The following is a 22998-nucleotide window of genomic DNA, read 5'->3' on the forward strand; positions in this document are numbered from 1 at the left end:
ATCCTGTAATTTCTGTCAGCGATTGCTAAACTTTATGTTCACTTCTGGTGCTGCAGCTTTGAGATCACAGTAACATAAACACTTGCTCCATATACCTACACGTCGGTCGGATCATATCTCTTTCTTTATCAAATATGTTCAGCATTATCCCACAATCTCTGTCCTGTTGTGATCGGAGTTTTTTTCCTTCCTCCACCTAGTCTGCTCTCCATGTGCCAAGATAGGCCACCTCAGGTGAGTGAGCTAGGCCAGGTGGGGACAGCACGCCCCCTGCAGGAGATCGTCACTATTGTGACATCACAACTGTCACAAAGTCAATTGTCAAGATTCTACACTCCGTACCGGACGTGTCCAGATTGACGATCCATCTACCATTCAATCAAAGAGCATAACAATAGCCAGCGATCACTCACCAATTCAGTAAGTAGACACAGTGAATACTTTATTGGCGACGAGGCATTCGTAACTTGTATATTTGCGGGCCTATAGCTTAGTTTTCGCTGCGATGTAGCTGAAATGAAATGAAACTTACGGAGTGAGATTGTAGATCACTGTGTATTGTGTCTCAATTCTGATTATTTTTGTACGTACTGTAGTGATCTGGCATCAGTGTGTGGCTTGTCTTGGCCTCGATCCGAGTCGAGGCTGAGTGTCAGTTTGGGAGAAACTCGATAGCTGTAAGGAGTGGGTTACAGCGAGGAGCACTGAGAACAAAGGGCGACGCCATTACTGTGAAGCAAGATAGAGATAGAGGTTGGAATCCTGATTTCTAGTGGTTATCTATAGGAAAGGGATTTCGTTACTGCTAAGGTAAGCAGATTATTAGTAGAAATATCCGGAGCTAGAGTTGATTAGCGTAAGGGATTTCTATATTGGTGGCAGCGAAAACAACGAGCCCACGTTGCTGAATAAAAGTTTAAAAACGAGTAGTTGTTTGTTTTTTCATACAAATAGCTGTTTTTCTAGTTTATTCAGCGGTTTGCTTAGGCAGACGTTACTGTTTTGTAGAAATTTTGCAAGTAACAATTAAATTGTGGGTGCATTATTTCTAGAGGGGGCTATATTTATATATTTTCAATAAAGATATATTTATAGTCGTTTGTGTTCTTCATTTTTATATATATTGATATTAAATATGGAGAATGTACATGTCATTAAAGTCAACTCGGCTGACGTTCAGGAGCTGTCACTAATACCGGGTGTTAGTGACAAAATAGCTGAAACTTTGGTGTCAGCGAGACAAAATGGTGGACAAATCACCAGGGAGTTATTGCAACTAATAACTCGAAAGAAGTTGACGGATGATGTGGTGGAGTTATTAGACTTTACTCCTAATACTACCCTCTCTACAGTACAGCAAGCCTCTGGAGGTAACACCAGCGCGGATCAGAAAATGGTGTCACGGGAGCCCAGTAGTTCTTCGGGTTTCGGGATTGGGTGTTTATGGACTTCTACACCCATTCGGTCACCCTTGAGTGAGGTACCAAGGGTTGACGAGAGGCGCATGGTCTCCACGCCTGTACAGACAGGAGAGGGGATGAGGGAAATGGTCTCCACTTCAGTGCAGACGGTGGTATCTACACAGACTGGAGACGAGTCGGAGTTACATAGGAGGTATGTAAACCTGGAACAGGCAGGTGTTAACCAGGCACCTGGGGGGATTCCTGTGGGTTCCAGACAGGAATCTCGAGGGCCAGCTAGAAGGCCGTTGAGTAAAATTCCGTGGGGAATAACTCCTATTCCCGAGAATCCAGGGCATGGTGATGACACTGAAGTGAAAATTCCATTCACTCAGGATATGCGTATACCTGGAAGGAAGACAGAAACCAGCCAAGTGCGACAGGCTACTGTACACTGGAAAACAGAGCCAGTCCCAGCTTACACCCGAGGGAGTCATGAGAATTATGGTGCAATGTATCAGCCAGGTCCGTTCACACAAGGCCAAAATGGACCGACTACTGGGGTCAGACATGTAACTTTGCAGCCAGGTGTGGTCACACGGGACCAGTGTGGACCGAGTCTTGCTTTTATGCAAGATGGGCAGCAGTCAGGTGGGTTCACACAACACCAGTGTGGATCGAATCTTGCTTTTATGCAAGATGTGCATCAGCCGGGTGGGGTCACACGAGACCAGTGTGGACCGAGCCTTGCTTGTGTGCAAGGCGGGCAGCAGCAAAGGGAGGTCACACGAGACCAGTGTGGACTGTACCGAGATGTCAGACCAACAGGGTGGCAGCCAGACCAGGTCACACTAGATCACTATGGACCGAGCCATGCTTATATGCATGGTGAACAGCTGCCAGGTGAATTTACACTGAACCATGGTGGACCGAATCGTGAAAACTGTGGTCGGGGTCTAGAGCCATTCAGACAAGACTGGTTGAGACCGGACTATGGTGAACCAGTACCAGTTACCGGTATCAGCACTCAAGGATATGACTGTGGGGGGCCATACCAGGCGCCAGTCATTTCTCAGAGGAGAGCTGATGTACCCTGGGAACCAGTTCCTACTAATGAGGCTTCTTACCCTATGGAAGTCGGAGGTAGAGGTGTCCAGGGAGGACATCGTGGTGTACAGGGAGGATATAGTGGTGTCAATGGAGGACACGATGGTGATCATAGGAGTCATGGTGGATGGGGATCTACAGTTAGCGCCCCAACACGGAAGTTTAACCCTCCAAAGAACTTAGTCTTTGATGGGCGTGGTAACTGGACTGCATTTAAGAGCTTATTTGTCAGGCATGCAGTTCGTGAACAGTGGGATGATGCCTTATCCCTCGATGGGTTATGTTGGTGCCTGCGAGGAAAAGCTCAGGATTACTATGCTATACTGAGTCAACGGGTAGGTGGCCTAACATACCGAGTGTTGCTGCATGAACTGGAGAAACGGTTCGGAGAGCGGGATACGCCAGCTACAGCACAGTCGCGTTTCCAGAGTTCAGTTCAGGAGTCTAATGAGTCGTTAGATGACTGGGCTGATCGTGTGTTAACTTTGGCAGGTCGTGCTTACGAGGGCTTGCCGGAATCATTCACTGATATGCAGGCGGTGAATCGATTTTGTGCTGGTTTATTGGACAAGGAGGCGGGGCATGCTATTTATATGCGGAGTCCTCCAACTGTTCGTGAGGCAGTGCGTTTGGTGAGGATGCATCAGCAAATGTACCAGGTGATGGAACACACGGTGCCGAGGAGGGGTCGTCAGGGAAACCCGAGAGTAAATCAGGTAGCGACGGCCGAAATACCTCCAACACCTGAGATGTCCAGGTTGGTCCAGTGTATGGAGAACATGGAGAAATCCATTAAATCTTTACAGCTGGATGCGAAGAAGAAAACACCTCCTAATCCGGATATGTCCAAGTGGGTCCAGCGAATGGAGAATATGGAGAAATCTATTAAGTCTCTACAACTGGATGCGAAAAAGAAGGCGATCGAGAAAAGTGGGTCGCTGAAGGCAGAAAATGGGTCCAAGTCTGAAAGTAGACCTATGGATGGGACTTGTTTTAAATGCCGGGAAAAGGGACATTTCATCCGTGAGTGCCCAAGATGGGGAGATGCCTTGGAAAAGAGACAAGATAAGGTCTCAGGGGCGAAGCAGGGAAACGCCAAGGGGTCGAGGTAGGGGGCCTATCCTCGATCCGAGACGACGCTAGGTCAGACGTCAAAGATACTGATGATAAGGCCCGAGAAAAAGGATCTGAAGCAGAAAAGAGCACACCTGAGCCAGAGGTGGTGTATGTGAACCAGATTGGATCCGTATCCGACTACTCTTTAAAAATCAGAGTAGGTGATAAAACAGTGAGGGCATTAGTGGATACCGGTGCTCGTGTCACCATTTTATCTGACAGTATCTACAATAGCTTGAAAAATCCGCCGAGAAAATTAAAAGATGTGCAGTTGTGGGCTGCAGGGCGGAAGATGGCTATGCCGGGTTTTATCGCAGGTCCGATAAAATTAAAAATTGGACACAAGTGGTATACGGAAACAGTATACGTGGCTCCTTTGGAGGAAGAGATGTTGCTGGGAGTCGACATATTGAGAGATCGGGGTCAAGCCATGATTGATGTTGGAAGAGGGATTCTGCACTTCGATGACATGAGTTTAACGTTGGACTGTTGCCTGGAGAAGGGTGTTCCCCAGATAGCACGCGTTATGGTGTCAGAGCGCCGGGTAATTCCTCCTAACTCTGTAGTCAGAGTGGCATGTAAAATGGACATGGACCTCGATGATTATGTCATAGAGCCAGTGGAGAGGGGCGCGTGTAATTTCTTGGTTCCAAGGGTTATACGTAATAGGGGGAGTGACCCTATTATGGTGCTGATTAACCCAAGTGACAGGTATAAGCTGCTACAGAAGGGGTCAGAAATTGGGAGGGCTTTTTCTTATGAAAAAGTCGTGACGTCTGGACAAGCGTTTGACGAACATGTGCAATGTGGTTCAGTTTCGACTGAGTCGAGGGTGTCTAGTACGACATCGAGTCAAACTGAAGAGGATGTGGTGAGAGTAAATTACTCTATTCCTGCACCGCGGAGGCCTAAGGTGAGACCAGCCGAAGGCGAGGGTGAAGAAAGGCCAGGGGTTCCTCCACATTTACAGAAGGTGTTCGAGGAATCGAGTACAGAGTTGAGCGAGGATCAGCAAGCTCAACTGGGTCAAGTACTGACCGAGTTTCAAGATGTGTTTGCCCAAAGTGAGTTTGACTTAGGTAATTTTACTGCCTTAGAACATACAATTGACACGGGGCAAGCGAGGCCGATCAAGCAGAGGATGCGGCGTACACCAGTGTGTTTTGCTAATGAGGAGGAGGCTCATCTGCAGAAAATGATTCAAGCAGGGGTAATACAAGAATCCACATCGGATTGGGCGTCAGCGCCGGTGTTAATTCGTAAAAAAGATGGTAGCGTTCGTTACTGCATTGACTACCGTGCTTTGAATGAAGTTACCACTAAGGATGTATTCCCACTGCCACTGGTGGACAATTGTTTGGATACCTTGTCGGGTAGCGTTTTCTTTAGTAAGTTGGATGCAAACTCAGCTTATTGGCAGGTACCCATTCGAGAGGAGGATAGAAAGAAGACCGCGTTCATAACAAAGTATGGATTGTATGAACACATTCGCATGGCGTTTGGTCTTTGTGGGGCACCAGCTACCTATGCCAGAATTATGAATTTGGTCTTTCGAGGTTTATCATGGAAGACGGTGCTGGCGTTTCTGGACGATATAGTGGTGCTGGGTGCGAGTTTCGAGATTCATCTGCAGAATCTGCGTGAGGCTCTAATGAGGTTTAGAGCGTATGGGCTAAAGTTAAAGCCGAAGAAGTGTTCTTTCTTCCAAAGAAAGATCGAGTTTCTAGGTCGAGTAGTGACTGGGGACACCTTAGCCATGTCGGAGCATGATATCCAGGTGGTCAGAGATTGGCCGATGCCAACATGTGGAAAGGATGTCGAGAAATTTATGGGCCTAGCAAACTACCACAGGACGTTTATCAAGGACTTTTCCAAACTCGCTGCTCCACTATATGCCATGACTGGTAAGAACAATTTTCAGTGGGGTGAGGAGCAATCTGTGTCATTTAGATCACTGAAGGAAGCATTAACTTCACCACCAGTGTTGGCTATTCCGAGGCAGGATGGCGAGTATATTTTGGACACAGATGCGAGCGAGTATGCCATTGGAGCAGAGCTGCTTCAGGTACAAGATGGCGAGGAAAAAGTTGTAGCTTACGGAAGCTACGGCCTCACGAAAGAGCAGAGGCGGTATTGTACAACACGTAAAGAGCTGCTTGCTGTTGTACGTTTCACCAGGCAGTATAGACACTATCTCCTGGGGAGGCCATTCATGGTGAGAACCGACCATTCGAGCTTACGTTGGTTAATGAGGTTCAAGGAGCCGCAGGGTCAGTTGGCGCGATGGTTAGAGGAGCTGTCGCAGTTCAACATGGTTCTATCACATCGGGCAGGGCGACTTCATGCAAACGCGGATGCACTGTCAAGAGCTGGACACACGGGGCAGTGTTTAACGTTTGGGACAGGGGTGCGCCTTGGAGACCTACCCTGTGGAGGATGTGAATATTGTAAGCGTGCTCACTCAAACTGGGCCAGGTTTGAGGAGGAGGTTGATGATGTGGTGCCATTGGTGATCCGAGGGGAAAACCAGGGGGGTACCACGAGCGTCGAAAGCGATGAAACCTCAAGTGACCGACAGAGTAACAGTGGCAAGACGGTAAACACTGTTATGGTTGACTCAGTGAGGCAGTTTTCAGAACCGGAGGTATTGGGACCAGTGGTAGATACCTCGCCTGATGAAAAGGTGGAAGACATGCCTGAGTACCAGATGTTGAGAGAGGTGATTGAGAATATCCCATGGGACCCAGGGAAATCGGTCCGAGTTAATGTGATCACCACTCGTCAGCAGGCTAAAAAGATGAAAAGAACGCCTGAAGTGGGCTCTACTGGTGTAGAGTCGAGTTCAAAAGAAGTGGGCTCTACTGGCGTAGAGTCGAGATCAACTAAAGTGGGCTCTACTGGCGTAGAGTCGAGATCAACTAAAGTGGACTCTAAGGATATAGAGTCGAGACCAGCTGCAGTGGGCTCTAATAGAACAGAGTCGAGGTCAACTGTGAAGGCTGAGAGTAAGAGTACCTCAGGGCTACGCAGTTGGGGGTATTCAGTGGAAGAGGTGAAAGCGGCACAGAAAGCAGATCACGATGTGAATCTGATCAGGGAGTATGTGGACAACGCCATTATTCCAAATCAGTCTACTCTATTCAGAGGGAGCAAGGAATTAAAGTCTTATTGGCTGGATAGAGAGATGTTTGTAATGATTGATGGTGTACTGTATTGGTCAGATCCGAAGACTGACGATAAGAAGTTAGTGCTTCCACATGGATTGCGAGTTAAGGCAATCGAGTTACACCACTGTTTACCATCAGCAGGACATCAGGGAGTCTCTAGGACTAAAGAGAGACTTCGAGAACGTTTTTATTGGCACAAGTTAGGCCGAGATGTGGATAACTTTGTGCGAGGCTGCGCAAGTTGCAATCAAAATAAAAAGTCGGCAAGACATGGCCGGGGTGCTTTAACCGAGTTCCAGGCTGGAGAACCTATGGAACGTGTACACTTGGATTTTCTGGGTCCTCTACCGAAGAGCACCAGGGGAAATGAGTACATACTCATGATGGTTGACCAGTTTACCAAGTGGGTGGAGTGCATCCCGCTTCCATCGCAGTCTGCTGAGGAGACAGCGCAGGCGGCAGTCGAACAGTTTTTCTCACGGTTTGGGGTACCGTTTGAAATATACACGGATCAAGGAAGAAATTTTGATTCGAAGCTGTTCACTGAGGTGTGTAGGATATTGGAGATCCATAAAGCACGGACGACACCCTATCGCCCATCTTCCAATGGTCAGATTGAGAGGTACAATCGGACATTGATGGACGCAGTGCGTTGCTTTACAGAGAGATCTCAAAACCAGTGGGATCTTCATCTACAGCAAATTGCCGGGGCTCTCAGGTCATCGGTCAACAGGATGACAGGTTTTACGGCTAATAAGCTGATGTTGGGCAGGGAAGTCAACACTCCTGCTGGAATAATGTTCCCACAGAAGGGAAGAGAGCCGAGTAGTACCGAGGGGTATGTGGCTGAGTTAGAAGCCGACCTACAGAAGGCGCACGAGACTGCCCGAGGTAAGCTCAAAGTATCTTCTAAGCGTATGAAGCGGGATTACGACCTGAGGATTTTGGAGCGAACCTATGCGGTCGGGGATTCAGTTTACATACTGGATGCGGCCGGAGGCCGGGGGAAGTGTAAGAAACTATGTCCCCGTGGAAGGGTCCGGGAGTCATCGTGGAGAGGCTGAGCTCGTATTTATACCGGGTGAAGGTAAGAAATGCGGTGTTCGTGGCCAATCATGACAGGTTAAAACCTTGTCGAGACAGTGAGATACCTCTGTGGATCCAGCAATGGAGAAAAAATCCCGTGGTTGACTCTACAGTCAAAGGGGATGACAGGGTGTATTGTAGCTGTAGGCAGAAATGGCAGGGCCGATTTATGATACAGTGTGATTATTGTAGTGAATGGTATCATGGGTCCTGTGTAAACATTACTGCGTCTGACGCCCTCTCGATAAAGAAGTACAAGTGTGAGGATTGCACACGTCGATTGGTGCGTCCGGGCCATGACCCTGGGAAGGGTTAAGGTCAAGATTTGTGGTGTTGAAAAGAATGGGCGCTGGTTGTTTTTGAACTAGTGGGGGCCCAATTTTCAGTGCACCACAATGCTGGCCAGGAGAGGTACGACCTGGTCAGGAGTAGATGCTGGGAAGGAGTATTCCTAGTGATGAGTACCGTGTATTGATTCCTTGGCTGGTCAGCTTGGGCTGATCGAGAAGCGACAAGGGATCTGGTAGAGAGAACAGCGTGGGCGGTCCTTGGCTGGGTCAGCATGGGCTGATCGAGTAGTGATACAAGGATCGTAAGAATGTGTTGTTGGTGTCGGATTGTAATGACTACCTCCAATCCAGATAAAGTGGGGAGGAGTGTAGTGATCTGGCATCAGTGTGTGGCTTGTCTTGGCCTCGATCCGAGTCGAGGCTGAGTGTCAGTTTGGGAGAAACTCGATAGCTGTAAGGAGTGGGTTACAGCGAGGAGCACTGAGAACAAAGGGCGACGCCATTACTGTGAAGCAAGATAGAGATAGAGGTTGGAATCCTGATTTCTAGTGGTTATCTATAGGAAAGGGATTTCGTTACTGCTAAGGTAAGCAGATTATTAGTAGAAATATCCGGAGCTAGAGTTGATTAGCGTAAGGGATTTCTATAGTACACGTCTGCACGGTAGCTGTGGTTGAGTTGTACTCACCGGGATCAGGCAGGGAAGTTGGACTCTCCACCTGGTGTGCGCATTACTTACCGTAATTGCACACTCTCCGCGCAGGGAGAGCACACCGGGTGAAGGTAGGAAAATGCACGAACACAACATTCCCCCACTTTTATTTGAAAGGAGCTACTTATAAATACATGTTTGCCCATGTAGACACTCAAAATTCCTCTCGATAAATAAAATAAGGTGGATTCCAGTTGAAATATTCGTACAGACTGTCATTAGCTGTTAGTGCTAACAACATCACCTAGGTGATAGTCCGCCGAAGAAAAATACAAAAAATAAATAAACAGCAGAACAGACCGTGATGGGCGGTTCATTCACCAGCCAGTCACATCACCAAAAAGAAAGTTATAGTCCGTTCAAAAAGTTCTCATAAATAAATGAAAAGAAAAATGGAATGCAAAAATAAGATCCCGGTTTTTCAGAAATTATATCAAATTAGACTGTAGTCACGTGTTAACACAAAAATAAGCTACATAACGGTCGACGTTAGTTCCAAGACTCAAGTCTAAGGTCCACCACGCACTTGCATTGCGCATGTGAAGGTCGTATATAAATAGGTCATCGCTAATGACGCTATATGATCTATGGCATGATACAGCGTTGAGGGTCTGCCGCTATATTTTTCATTCAATTGAAATTTTTGTTATTCAGTGTTTCATATTCATGCAATATTCTTTTTTCCATTCAATGTTGTCTCATATTTTCTTGCAGTATTTTTCATGCAATTCTTTCATGCAATTATTTTTTCATTCAATGTTGTTTCAATTTTTTTTTTTCCTTCAATGTTGTCTCATATTTTCATGCAGTAATATTAATACATCAGTGTATGGACCTTCCAGCACTAACATCCCATAGACAAATTTTTAGGGCAGTGCCACAGCTCTGTAAGAATTCTGGTGAAAACTTTCTTCAATTTTTTTTTCTTAAAATATAATTTTCACATAGTGTTTATAATGCATTAGAATAAAATTATAAACATAAATAAAATACATAAAAATTTAGTGACAGTGTGGCAGGCTTGTGTGTTTTTATTTATTTATTTATTTATTTATTTATTTATTTATTTATTTATTTTAATACTGATTTTTAATTTTGAAAATCTATTTTTTTTTTTCAGGATAAGTTTAACAAACTAGAACTATATACTAGTATAAAATAGTAATCATGATAATAAAATCCTGAAATTTGAGATATGAAAATTAAACCTGCATGGATATAGAATTTCATTTTTTTTTACTGTACATGCTTTAAAGGATTTTAGGTAAACTTCATACTCTAGTATCCTGATAGCAGTAGGCCTACTTGTGCGAATGCAAAAAAATCTTTATTACAACAGAAAAACAATCAAATGCACAAACATATGAATAAGTTGTTACAGTTTTCCAGTTTTATGCAATCCATGTTTGCAAACCTCTTATTTTTTTCAACAGTGCAAATAAAAAAATGTTTTTCTCATCTGATTTGCTTATACACTTTGCCTTATGCAAGTTATATATTGGTTTTGGATTATTTCAACATTGCAGTCATGTAGAATTTATGCCCACTGAAATACATGGAGTCTGTAACATGCCTGAGAATCATTCAAAATGTTCAGTGATGTTTGTCAAAGTTAGCAGACACGCTACCGATGGCTCAGATGCAGTAAAACTACCGCCGAGGAGAGTTGAGGAATACTTTCGTGTTACCAATGTCAATTAACATTGACCTCCTAATTCACAGAGGCCAAGGGACTCTGCTACTTCTGGAAGTCAGAAACGTGGTCCTCTCCTGCTAAATCATAGATAACCTGAAGTATTTTATCACATTTGTAAATACAATAGTTCCCTTGCTCAGTTATACCAATCAAAATCTGTGGTGTTCAACTTTTGGTGTGAATTTTAAGTTAGTCACGCTTAATAATCAGCACAAAGATGTCATAATACACGTACTATAATTAGTACTATCTCTATAATCAGCACTATCAATGTCATTGTTGTATTACATGGTGACCCCCAAATAGAGAAGAACCTATAATTTTTTTTTTTATTTCTACGAAGGTTTTTACCCTTGGTTGATTAAGAGATGTTGGAAAGATTATTGTTCCAATATTTCATGTACTAACTAGATTTGTACAGTATACCCTGAAAGAGAGAGAAAAAAATGTCTTGTGGGTTCTATTTTTTCAGTTATTTCTACTGTTAGGCCATGTTAAATTATTTACACACTTTGAATTTCGTTTCAAAACTTGCAATAACAGTTTACAATGGAATTTCATATTTATTAATGTAACACCAAAGTCGTATCACGTTTAATCAATGATAATATTAATAATATGTTTCTGATGCAGATTCCTCAATTATTTTTCAATAAAACTGAGAATTTTGTTCAACTTATAAATATGAATTTTCTCATAAATATTTGGAAAAAAATTAAAATGTCCATAAACTTGTACAGACTTGATGATCAGACGGATGATGTACATTGTACAATCTGATTATGCTACTTTTTCGATCAGTACTTTGTATTCTGTCCATCCTTGCCTGAAGTTTGTACCTGTTAACTTGCGTTGGTTAATGGGAGCAAATATAACAGGACCAATTTAACATGGTACTTTGTTGGATACTTCAATAAAAGTCTGTTTAAAATCTCTTTGTTTTCTGAAACTAACCAGACTGCAACTAACTTCTGATAACAAACGTGAATTTAAACCTTAAATATAAGGAAAATACAAATTCTGAGGCATACCCATACCCCATACCCCCAATAAAAAATTAATTTGAAGGAGGATTTGCATTCTTCCCTTAGTTCATGATCACAACAGGTCCAGCGATCTACAAGGATACAATGGAACATTTTTTCCATGCAGTGAATCTTAGCTTGTGAATGAAGCTAATGACTGAAGACTAAAATGTAGGCCTGCAACAAACGAAGAGGAATGATATTTCACAACTATTGCAGCAGTTTTGTGAACCCAAAGGTACTGTACCAGTACCTTGTACATGCAGGGCCTGAAACCTGAAATGTATATAGGTGAAATAAGAGAAACGTATTCTGTAATGTACACATGAATAAGAATTGTTTTTATTTTTTTGTACATAATCCTACGGCTGAACTGTAAATCCTTGTATTATGTGGTTTGGGGTCAATCATTCTGCAAAATGAAACATACGCTTTCAAATATATATATATATTATATAATCATATATATATATATATATATATATATATATATATCTTCACTATCAACTAGCCAAAGGTCACAGGGTCGATTTTCCATTTTCCCCTATATAATCTGCCGCACTGGTAGAGGGTACCGTTTGTCCAAAATTTGCAAAGGGGTCCAACTATGCTGAGTGCTTACACCATGCAGATTGTGTAACAAATAAGTTGAATACCTTCCTGATGCAGATGCCCCCACAATGTAGTCCTATGCACAAGAAACAATGAGACAATTCTGCTGAACGAGAATTGAGCCAATATTTTACCATTAAACTTTCAATTACTTCTAACATATTATTCATAAAGTATGCTGAAAGGAAAGATGCTGAAATGATCACCAAATATCAAATAAATAGCTTGAATGATCCAATGGATTTTCTTGGCAAATTTTTTGAATTTATAATAATTGTCTTTAATGCCAATAAAAGAAAAAAATCTACAAATTCTTTTTTTCTTAACTAGCAAAATTAATGTCATCCACAACATTTGATGGGAACGCTATGGTATGTCCAAATGGAAGTTATGCATTGGTTAGAATACAACAATCATGATATTTATTTTTTTTTCAATAGATTGATTTAGATATAAAAATTACAGCTTGAATTACTGGTATAATAATTATAAGAAGAAGAAGAGGAATAACAAGGGACATCACAAAAATCTAATAATATTTTTTAATTTTGCATTCTGAGCTAGCTTAGTGTGACTTTTAAAATATGACAATATAATACTTTTAAAATAAATGTGTGTTTTTAAAGAGAGAAAATAAAAAATTAACCTGCCTCTAAAATTTTTTATTCTAGTCAAGTATATATATATTTGTGTGATTTTGTACTTCGTCAAAATGTTTAATAAGACGGACATTTGCACCACCATGACTATTGTGAGAGGCACATGTATTACCACAGTGTACTACAACTGTACAGTACGTACCAAAAACGCTAATGAATATATATCGCTTTCACGAGACGGGTAAAAATGAAGTTCAAAATTAAACTGACTAAAGACAAAACATAGTTCTTTTATTCAAATTAGATAAAAAAAAAAAAATAAGAGGACATTCAACTTACAAGATATACACTTAAATCGTCATTTCAAATCAAACGAAGAAAACCGCAAAACTAAAGTTCTTACTTGAAGTTTAACTGAGAAGACAGCAATGCAACAGCATGCGATAAATTTGTTTTTGTTATTGACTGACGTCACATGCGCAATGCAAGTGCGCGGTGGACCTTAGACTTGAGTCTTGGAACTAACGTCGACCCTACACATAACAGTTACAGTCGGCATGACGTCACAAGATGGCCGACTAGGGTAAAACATTGGCTGGCGCCCATTACTCTCAATGTTAAATTGGCGAACTTTGATCGTTAATATCAAACAGACCAGAGGACAATTACTTGTGACAACCACTTGGCCATATTCACTAGGGTTTTTAGCGTCAGTCATGGGCCTCAGGAGGATTTTCTAAAGCTGCAGGTGATTTTATCAGCGATAAAGCCAACCGTTCTCCAACGGGCTGCAATTACAGTTTACACCTGATATTATCTTTTATTAGATATATCTCTGGAATCTTGTCACTGACAGCACCTGAATGGGACTTACCTGGATTTCTCCCTGTCAGAAGAGCTTTACAGGTGATTTAGGTGGAAGAAAAAGATCGGTGTTGCGGTGTTCACTTTATTTATTAGTGTCAGTATATAACCTCAGCTTGTGTTAATTTTATCAACCAGAAAAACTATATACTTGTAATAATATTTTGCTTTGATTTAAATGTTGATCAGGGAAAATAGACTTTATATTAACTTTCACGAAATACATGGAGCTTATGTCTTGTATAAAATTTTGTCATTCGTTTTCCATGTTTTTCAGCAGTTTTGTGGTAATTTTTGAACTGTCAAGCACAGAAAGGTGAATTTCTAGCTATGCCTTTTGGTTATCATTATAAAAAAACTTTAAAGCAATTATTCTGATACTAATTATCTCAGAATTCAGCAACAAATATAGAGTAATTAAATAGTTGTAAAAATCAATTTTTTTATCAAACTTTATTATCTTTGGTCAGATTATATACAGTGTAATAAACATGCATGTCACAGAAGAAGACCCACAGGCTTGCTGCACAGTCAAAGTAATGTACAGTTTTAATGTACAGTGCAATACAAATATATTTTCAAATTGCCTACTGCATGAAACATATATTAAAATTAAAAAAAAAAAAAGAAATAAGTGCATTGCATTCATCAAAGCTGAACATCTAAACAGTTTTATGTTTCTTGGCACTTCTACACTCCTTGCAATACCACAACCTTGCTTTAGGCAGTCACTTCAATTTTAAACAGTCTAAATGGAACCAATTGCCACATTTGTCACATGCTACCATGTCCCTATCTTCCTTTGATGACTTGCAATAGCAATACACAAGCTTGCTGGTGGATGGCATTACTGATACATTTACATTTCCAATACGCCTTGTAAGAAGCTCTGGCAAAATGCACTTTTTCCAAAATGATGCCAATTTGGAAGTCATGGTCTGAATGTAACTATCATCTCTTAACACTAGTCACCACACAATCTGCGGGTGACCACACAACAAAATCTGCATTATGAGCACCAGTCACAAACATCTGAAGCTGCACTTGTGAAAAATAAACATGTGTTGACCTTAAACTAAAATCAGCTTTGAGACAAAAAATTTTGACAGATGATATGGATTCCCTGACATATACATATATTGTCTTTACAGTGATAAGGGCATTTGATTTCTACTACTTCTAAACCACAACAGGTACACCTGATAATCCCATCAGGTGATCCTGCCAAAAAAGGCATATCCTCAGAAATGAACAGTCCACATTTTTTTAGACTACTGTCCTTGTGTTGTTAAGATACATTATGAATGTACAAATCACTGGGGGTACAATTACTTGTGAAACTGTTTTTTTGTCTGATGTATTTCATTTCCATATAGAGCAAAGGCATTGTCCTCATTAAGTCTCCCCCACTCCAGGGCAGGAACCTTTGGTGACTGGCTCTGAGGGTTGCATATTTTTTGTATGGTGGATTTAGCTGGTTTCTCAATGGTTGTTTTCATTACATCTCCTGCAACAGATGCTGTGATTCTTCCAGCTCTCATTTCTTGCCATAGTGAAGATCCTGCTTGGTTTCGTGTGTTTTTCTCCACCAATTCAATTTCCTCAGCATTTATCCTAATGTCTATGTCGCTGCACATTATAGAAAGGTCACTGTGTGACAGCTCATTATTCTGGTTGTTGTATAAGTTGCGTAGAGATGCGGGGATCTTAGCTTTTTTTTTCTGTCCTGGGGCCCAATCCCTCGAAGCACTCAGAATTACCACTAAAGGCGCTCAAGCAAACAACATCAGTACCAAATGGTTTTAATGAGTCAAAAAAAGCTTTCTGTTCTTCAGCAGTGAAAGGGGGTGGTAGTTCTTTTTTGTTCACGGGTAGATTTGCGCAGCTTTTCTTTTGCTGTGGCACTGTAGAAGTTAAGTTCAGCAATGGGAGCAGGCTCAACATTCTTCACAAAGCACTCATTCCAGACACAGGGTTCATCTGTGCATGCTGATGTTGTATATCCAAGTCTAACGGCTGCCTCTATCTTGTAAAGCAATGCCCCCACATGGGAACAACTTTCACCTAATCTGAAATGGATATGTTACAAAAGCATAAATGACATGGATTAAGTGTGACATGCAAGAGCACTAGGAGCAATTTTACAGGCTAACAACATACAAGAATGACTCTCATTTTTTAACCAAGGCTTTTTGATATGAACAGATGTGAAAATTAGACTATGTTCCTATACCTAGATTGATCTAACAGGAGTGATCCATCTTTGTCCCTTTTAACCAGTTGGGTGCTTGCTGAAAATTTGATCTGATGAAAATGTACTTATTAAGGTTGGTCAATATTTTAACCATTAAACATCTCTGATGTAGCTGAAGTGACTTGCTTACCCTGCCATACAGTCACAGTGTGCAGCAATGACCTGACCATCCTTCCTCACAGCTATCCATAGTTGGTGGGGTTCATCTGTTACTCGCCATGATGGTCGGACATCAGCTCTCATAATAAAGTCTCCATTGCATGTCTTGATATGAAAGACTGTTTGCACCCATCCAGCCACAAAGAATTTGTGTGCGTCTAATGATTTGTAGTTTTTCATATTTTCTCGGGTGTAGATACAAAAATTGTAACGTATACATACATATAAATCAGAATTCAATCAATATGACACAGCAAAGAGACATATATTCCCAAAAATTAAAAGGAAACTTTTGGTCTTTGACAACACCCTTAAATACTTCCGTTATTAAGGTTTTCAGTTCATTAAAATAAAATAAAATAAAATAAAATAGTTTAAATCTGTCAAAATTAAAGAAATCAGCAATATCTTATCTACACGCCCCTAAACTAGCATGTTGATCTGTGCTTTATAAAAGCTGCTAGCTTGTATTTGTATCAACATAAAAAATATTAAAGGTTTTCACAGATCTGCTACTTATGTATAAAAAAACCTACTTGGGGATTCTATCAAATAATAAAATATGTCAGCATGTCCAAGAGGAGGCCACTGCTTTGGGTCATTGATCCATCTGTCTCCAGGCTCTTTGTATGGGCACTTGTCCAAACCAACATCTCGCAACTTAGATTTGTAGCGAACTACTGTATCCATTACCATTAATGGAAGATTGCAAAGACACGCTGTCGGGAAACATCTGGTTTTCGAAGTTAGATGCCAATTCTGCGTATTGGCAAGTCAAAATAAAACCCGAGGATAGGCATAAAACGACTTTTATCATTATCACCGGACTTTTATAAAAAAATTTGCGGAAATATCCCATCCTCTGAGCAAAATTAAAGGTAAACATGCCTTTGAATGGGGACCAGATCAAGCTCAATCTTTCGAAGCGCTCAAAACGGCATTGACTACACCACCAGTCTTATCGTAACCAAACGCAAAAGATCCGTTTATTTTAGATAACGACGCTTCAAATCAATTCGATTGGTGTAGAGTTAATACAAGTGCAAAACGGCGAGGAGAAAGTAATCGCCTACGGCAGCTACGCGTTAACTCCCGAACAAAAGAATTATTGCACCACGCGAAAAGAGCTTTTGGCTATCGTGAGATTTACCAGACAATTCAGGTATTATCTTTTGGGCCGAATATTTACCGTTCGCACCGATCATTCAAGTCTGACGTGGTTATTGAGGTTTAAGGAGCCTCAAGGTCAACTCGCGAGGTGGATAGCAGAGCTTTCGCAATTCAATATGATCGTACAACATCGTGCCGGAGCTAAGCATAGCAATGCTGATTCTTTGTCTAGAATACCCGACCGTTTGGCACCGTGTAACGAGTATATTGCGGGAATAAAGCCGGAAAATTTACCTTGCGGAGGATGTAGTTATTGCGTCAGAGCCCATGAAAACTGGGGGAGTTTTTTCGGTGACGTCGACGAAGCGGTCAATTTAACAGAAAAGAAAAAATTGTCATCCAAATTTACTGGTAAGTCTACAAAAAGTCAACGCGAACTGACATCCTCATTAAATACAGTCAATCTGGGACGAGAAACGGGTACGGAACATCTTTTCTATTGTATTCTAGAAAAAATTGTAGCCCTCTCTACCGATGTCGCTCTGCAACCTAAGGAATCTCATGTAGAAATAAATGCGTGTGGTCTGGAGGCGAAGTCAAATTCAAACCCGAATATTCCTCAGTGTTGGGTTTTTTCTATGGAAAAATTAAAAACTGAGCAAGCAAAAGACCCTGAGCTAAACATTTTACGAGAGTGGCAAAGACACGCTGTCGGGAAACATCTGGTTTTCGAAGTTAGATGCCAATTCTGCGTATTGGCAAGTCAAAATTAAATCCGAAGATAGGCATAAAACGACTTTTATCACGAAATACGGATTATTCGAACACGTCCGTATGGGTTTCGGCTTGACCAATGCTCCTGCGGCTTTCTCCCGGTTATACAATGGGAATACCCCCGATCAGGGTGCACTCTTCCGGTCAGCCCAATATCCAAAACTTACTGGCTGAATAAAGAATTATTCAAAATACATCATGGAGTTATTTTCAAAACTGAAGAGGAAAGCAAAGATCTAAAATTAGTCATCCCGGAATCATTAAAAAAATCTGTTTTCAAATTACATCATGATATCCCTTCAGCTGGTCACCAAGGAGTGGCTAGAACAAAAACAAAAATCAAAGAAAAATTCTACTGGCCCCATATGAGCAAAGAAATAGCCAATTATGTCTTGAGTTGTGACATCTGTAATAAAAATAAGAAAAAAGGGTGTTACGGAAGAGTCCCCCTGACTGAATATGTTGCAGGTGCTCCGATGGAACGGGTTCATATTGATTTCATGGGACCGCTACCTAAAACATCAAAAGGTAATGAGCATTGTTTGGTCATGGTTGATGAATTCACAAAGTCGGTAGAGTGCGTTGCCTTCTCAAACGGCTGAAGTTACCGCGAAAGCAGCAATTGACTGTTTCTTTTCTAGGTTCGGTTATCCCCATCAACTTTTTTCTGATCAGGGACGGAATTTTGAAAGTCAATTTTTCGGGGATTTGTGTAGGGCTTTACATATACACAAATCACGCACTACTCCGTACCGACCGACTGCAAATGGACACGTTGAAAGGTTCAATCGTACCCTGATGGATGCCGTACGGTGTTTTTTGGGTAAAAATTAGGGTGAATGGGATAAATATGTCCAGCAAATTGCAGGCGCGTTGCGTGCTTCTGTAAATAGAAGTACGGGGTATACCCCTAATATGCTCATGCTTGGGAGGGAGGTCAATACTCCAGCCCAAATTATGTTCCCAAATCTGAAATCAAAAGAAACTGACTATGGTGAATACATTTCAAAGTTAGTACAAAAAATGAAATTAGCTCATATTACAGCAAGAGCCAATTTAAAAACAACGCATGAAACGTGTGAAACGTGACTATGACCTTAAAATCCTGCTTAGACCTTATGCTGAAAAGAATTTGGTTTATGTTTTGGATACAGCAACAACTAAAGGCAAATCACGAAAATTGTGTTCACCATGGAAAGGACCCGCCATCATTGTAAAGAAATTATCTGGCTATCTGTATCGAGTGAAGCTAAAAAATGCAATTTTTGTAATTAACCATGACAGGCTCATGCCCTGTAGGGACAGAAATGTACCCTCATGGATTAGCTTCTGATGAACAATTTCAGCACTCGAGTGACAGTGAAGAAGAAGATTTGACACCATACTGTATTTGCAGGGCAGATTCATGATTCAATGTGACTATTGTCATGAATGGTATCATGGATCCTGCGTCACTGCGTCACTTCAACCGAAGCGATTAACATTGATAAATACAAGTGTGTAAAATGTCAAATCTAATCATTATTTTTCATTGTTATTACAGATATGGCCAATACCATCAAAGAAGCAGCGCCAGTAGTGAAGGAAACTTCACTACGATTGCAACATGGGTCCCCTATTGATGTCCCTGGAGCCCAGTTTGTCCAGGATTTGGCCCAGGCTCTGCCTGGGGAAGATCATAGCTCATACTTTAAAACACCGGTGGCTGGGATGGCTACCATTTATAAAAAGGAGCTTCGTGCTTCCGGTAGGTATGCCACGTCTCTGGCATGGTTGCAGCAAGTGGCCTACCAACTACAATTCAGTGGGCTTGCGTCTAAAAACTGGATTGAGAAAAATGTTTGGCGCCTTCCTAAGAATTTCACACCTCCTGCACGAGTTTTGAAATCTGCTCCCTCCGTGGAGTATGGTGGACAAAACACTCGTGATTTCAGGCTTGGGAAAGACCCAAACATTACGCTTATTTCCCAGGTGGTCGATGGGAGTGGCATGGTTCAGCCTATGGAGGTGGAAACGCAATTGGATGAGGCTGAACTTGGTGTGGGGTCAAGTAACATCGACCCCAACTCCAGTCTGGACTCCATTGAGGAGTTGCACCTGCAATTAAACAGTAAACAATATTTGAATATGGGTAAATCCATAATTGCACATGACAACAATTTACAGCCTGGTATGATTTACGCCGATATGTTATTTGTTGCACTGTCGGTCGATACAGAAATTGGCTAATTCAGCATCCAAAAGAGCTTACCATCTGAATGGCTATCTCTTCCCATGGAAGGAAATTGAGCATAGCAATGCTACAGAATATCTGTATATATATATTATAAAATATATATTATTAAATATATAATATTAAATACTTGTTGCTAGGGTAATATGCTGCCTAGCAACTGTTGCAATGGTTTACTTGGGTTTTTAATGTCTTAAAATAGTATAGTGATAGTTCTGATGGCTTGAAATATTATTAAAAGCCTTTTTAAATCATTTAAACTGAACAAGAAAGGTCCAATTAGCTTGTTACTAAGGTAAATCACTTCCTTAGCAACGGTTGCTAAGCAAAGCTTTGAAATTTTGGGCACTACCCTTGAAAATGATCAGCATAGTTCAAAGAACATTTGTGCCAAGTTTCATGCTTTTTCCATCTTTTGAGCAATTTTTGCACCAGTCACCTAGACTATTTCCCGCCAGTGCTAGTGTAAGTAACATATCCGGGTAAGGAAAATGTAAATCCGTTTTGATTTCATTCAGAAATATCATATCTATATCCTGAGTTAAATTTTGAACATAGTTTTGATCCAATTTATTTTTCACACCATTAATATTCCATGATAAAATTGAAATTGATTGTTTCTGCTCGCTTATCGAAAATCCTGAATTGCAAACCGGTAAAATACGCAGCCATCCCTTAGCAGTATGCGGGACTTTTTATCAAAATAAATATTGTGTCCAACGTTCTCTGGTTTTTTCTTCTCATCCGCCTCTGCTGCAAATAACCTTTTCCACTCGTTCCGAATCGAAGGGTGTTGATCTCTTTTCAGGCGAATTTGAGAATTTTGTATTGTGTTGCAATATGGATGCGTTCATCAGTATTTCCTTCCTCTTTGATGCAGATTCAACCGACACCAGGCATGGTCGCGCCGTTCCGTCATTGCCTTCTTTACCCAGACACTTAGAAGAGCCGATTTCAACATTTCCAACTTTTATTTCTTTGAATACTGACGCTAGTTTGACTTCATCGCTCGATGCATCATCCTCTGGCAGGTTTAATACAATTAAATTCCGCTCTCTTTCTTTATAATCTAAATGTTCAAGATATCGTTGCTGTCCAGAGAGTATGTTTATCAGTTTCTTATTATCTGTGAACAGATGATCGGTGGTATCGTTTAATGACTGTTCATCTTTTTCTAATTCACAGACACGGTTTGACAACTGCTGTACAATGTCGCGTGTCTCCATGGTAGCCTGTTTTATGTAATCAATTTGCGATGATAGGTATTGGGCCCAAGGTGGAGCAGTGGTCATTACTTCGCGTGGGTGACCCTACTTTGATCACTCTACTCTAATACGGAGATTTTAAGTATAAGAACTTGCTTACAGTGATTTTTTAAATCACTTTACCAAAAAGATTCGGTGCACGTGATGAAAGCAACTTTCGTGTACATTGTAGCTATGGATTGATTGAATTTACATAGAGTTGAATAAATGAATTTATGTATTTATGAAAGATCAAATAAAACACTACTCGTACTTGTACATGTAATATTTATAATGCTTCAAACCGTCTTTGTTATATACATAATGTTCTCATTTACGGCGTCCCAATATGTAAAAAACGCAATGAAATTAAAAAGGACGTAAAATAATCAACACCCTTTCGTCCCAGGGACGAAAAAAAATGCGGTCCTGTTTAGGCGGGTGATTAGTGGGAGAGATAAAAAAACAACTGAAAGGGATGATTATCTTAGTGACCACGGAAATTATACAGAATGAGTGATGTGATTGGTGAAACTAGCGTATTAATTTACAAAAACACACCGTGTTTGGCAGTTTGCTGGGCCTGTCACGTCACTTAGTGCGCCATCTACCGAATGACGCAATACGCAAAATGGCGCTCATTACGGCCGAGGTTATCCCTGACGAAAAAGACCGAGGGGTGCCGAATGCAGGTGGTTGTAATGTCTCAAAATGGCGCAGTCCCATGCTTAAAAAAGATCCGGACTTTCAACAAAACCTGGCTGGAAGATCCCAGTTTTAAAGACTGGCTTTATGTCACGGACAACTTTATGTTTTGCTCCATTTGTAAACGTGCCAAGAAGAGTAACGTTTTTACAACTGATCGGGGATGCAGTGATTACCAGAGATCTACACTTGTTCGACACGTGCAGTCCGAACAACATAAGCAAGCGGCTTCTACTCTTAAGGGCCAGTCAGCTCTACAGCGGGCTATATCCACAGCGGAACAAAAAACAGATGACAACCTCGGTCATCAGATGAAAACTGTGTACTTTTTGGTATCTCATAACTTGGCTCTAAATCTCTACCCGGACCTTTGCCTACTTCAGTCAATGAAGGGACACTATACGTCAGCTGGAGTGGTAAATGAAATGGTTCAGTGTCTGTCAGATACTATTGAGGATGACATGAAAAATGCCATAGAGAAAAGTAAATACATAGGCATTCAAGTGGATGAAAGTTGCGACATTGCAATTTTCAAAAAATTGATTATTTATGTCCAGACTTTTGTAGGTGGAAAAGCCAGAACTTCTTTCTCTTTTCTATTTCTAAAACAGAAAAGTACTGGTTTTATTTGACAGAAACTTACTGAGTTTCGTTCTCTAGTAGACTAGTCCTGGTACAATGAGTCTGCAGAATTTTATTTTTAAAAAGATGTTTTGTAAGATGTTATATTTTTATTTTGCTATATTTTTACATAATTTTGACCTGTTACATGTATTTCAATAAACACATTTGTGCAATTCTAAATGGTACTTATTTTTTTTTCTTCTTCAAGAGAAGGACTCGGA

The 22998-nt window shown here is 41.0% G+C and overlaps 3 protein-coding genes across 4 annotated transcripts; 2 read left to right on the forward strand and 1 right to left on the reverse strand.

The window, feature by feature from the left end:
• The first annotated feature begins 194 nt into the window (after nucleotides 1-194).
• Nucleotides 195-21746, forward strand: LOC147759996 (uncharacterized). 2 transcript variants are annotated; one of them, XM_086995295.1, is made up of 2 exons: nucleotides 195-420; nucleotides 19515-21746. In XM_086995295.1, the coding sequence occupies exon 2, from the start codon at nucleotides 19517-19519 to the stop codon at nucleotides 20198-20200; it is 684 nt and encodes a 227-aa protein (XP_086851421.1). In that variant the 5' UTR covers nucleotides 195-420; nucleotides 19515-19516; the 3' UTR covers nucleotides 20201-21746. The 2 variants fall into 2 exon arrangements, with proteins under 2 accessions (XP_086851421.1, XP_086851420.1); XM_086995294.1 differs by lacking the exon at nucleotides 195-420 and adding an exon at nucleotides 12127-13716.
• Nucleotides 578-3619, forward strand: LOC147759997 (uncharacterized). Its single transcript, XM_086995293.1, has 2 exons — nucleotides 578-1993; nucleotides 2183-3619. Exons 1-2 carry the CDS (start codon nucleotides 1136-1138, stop codon nucleotides 3617-3619), a joined length of 2295 nt encoding a protein of 764 aa, XP_086851419.1. The 5' UTR covers nucleotides 578-1135.
• Nucleotides 14194-19270, reverse strand: LOC106174793 (uncharacterized). The gene is made up of 2 exons (XM_013556486.2): nucleotides 16059-19270; nucleotides 14194-15743 (listed from the first exon to the last, which is right to left on the reverse strand). Exons 1-2 carry the CDS (start codon nucleotides 16265-16267, stop codon nucleotides 15506-15508), a joined length of 447 nt encoding a protein of 148 aa, XP_013411940.2. The 5' UTR covers nucleotides 16268-19270; the 3' UTR covers nucleotides 14194-15505.
• Nucleotides 21747-22998: the final 1252 nt, after the last annotated feature.

This window comes from Lingula anatina, chromosome 9, assembly GCF_051362555.1.
Source record: "Lingula anatina isolate TDL-2025a chromosome 9, LinAna3.0, whole genome shotgun sequence".
NCBI lineage: Eukaryota > Metazoa > Brachiopoda > Lingulata > Lingulida > Lingulidae > Lingula > Lingula anatina.

Bases quoted from the DNA above. Each gene is read 5' to 3' on its own strand.
- LOC147759997 (XM_086995293.1), top strand. From the start codon at position 1,136: ATGGAGAATGTACATGTCATTAAAGTCAACTCGGCTGACGTTCAGGAG. The intron at 1,994-2,182 runs GTCACACGGGAC...CAGCAAAGGGAG, and splicing joins TAACTTTGCAGCCAGGTGTG to GTCACACGAGACCAGTGTGG.
- LOC147759996 (XM_086995294.1), top strand. From the start codon at position 13,674: ATGGGACTTACCTGGATTTCTCCCTGTCAGAAGAGCTTTACAG. The intron at 13,717-19,514 runs GTGATTTAGGTG...TTGTTATTACAG, and splicing joins CTGTCAGAAGAGCTTTACAG to ATATGGCCAATACCATCAAA.
- LOC106174793 (XM_013556486.2), bottom strand. From the start codon at position 16,267: ATGAAAAACTACAAATCATTAGACGCACACAAATTCTTTGTGGCTGGA. The intron at 15,744-16,058 runs GTAAGCAAGTCA...TATCCATTTCAG, and splicing joins CACTGTGACTGTATGGCAGG to ATTAGGTGAAAGTTGTTCCC.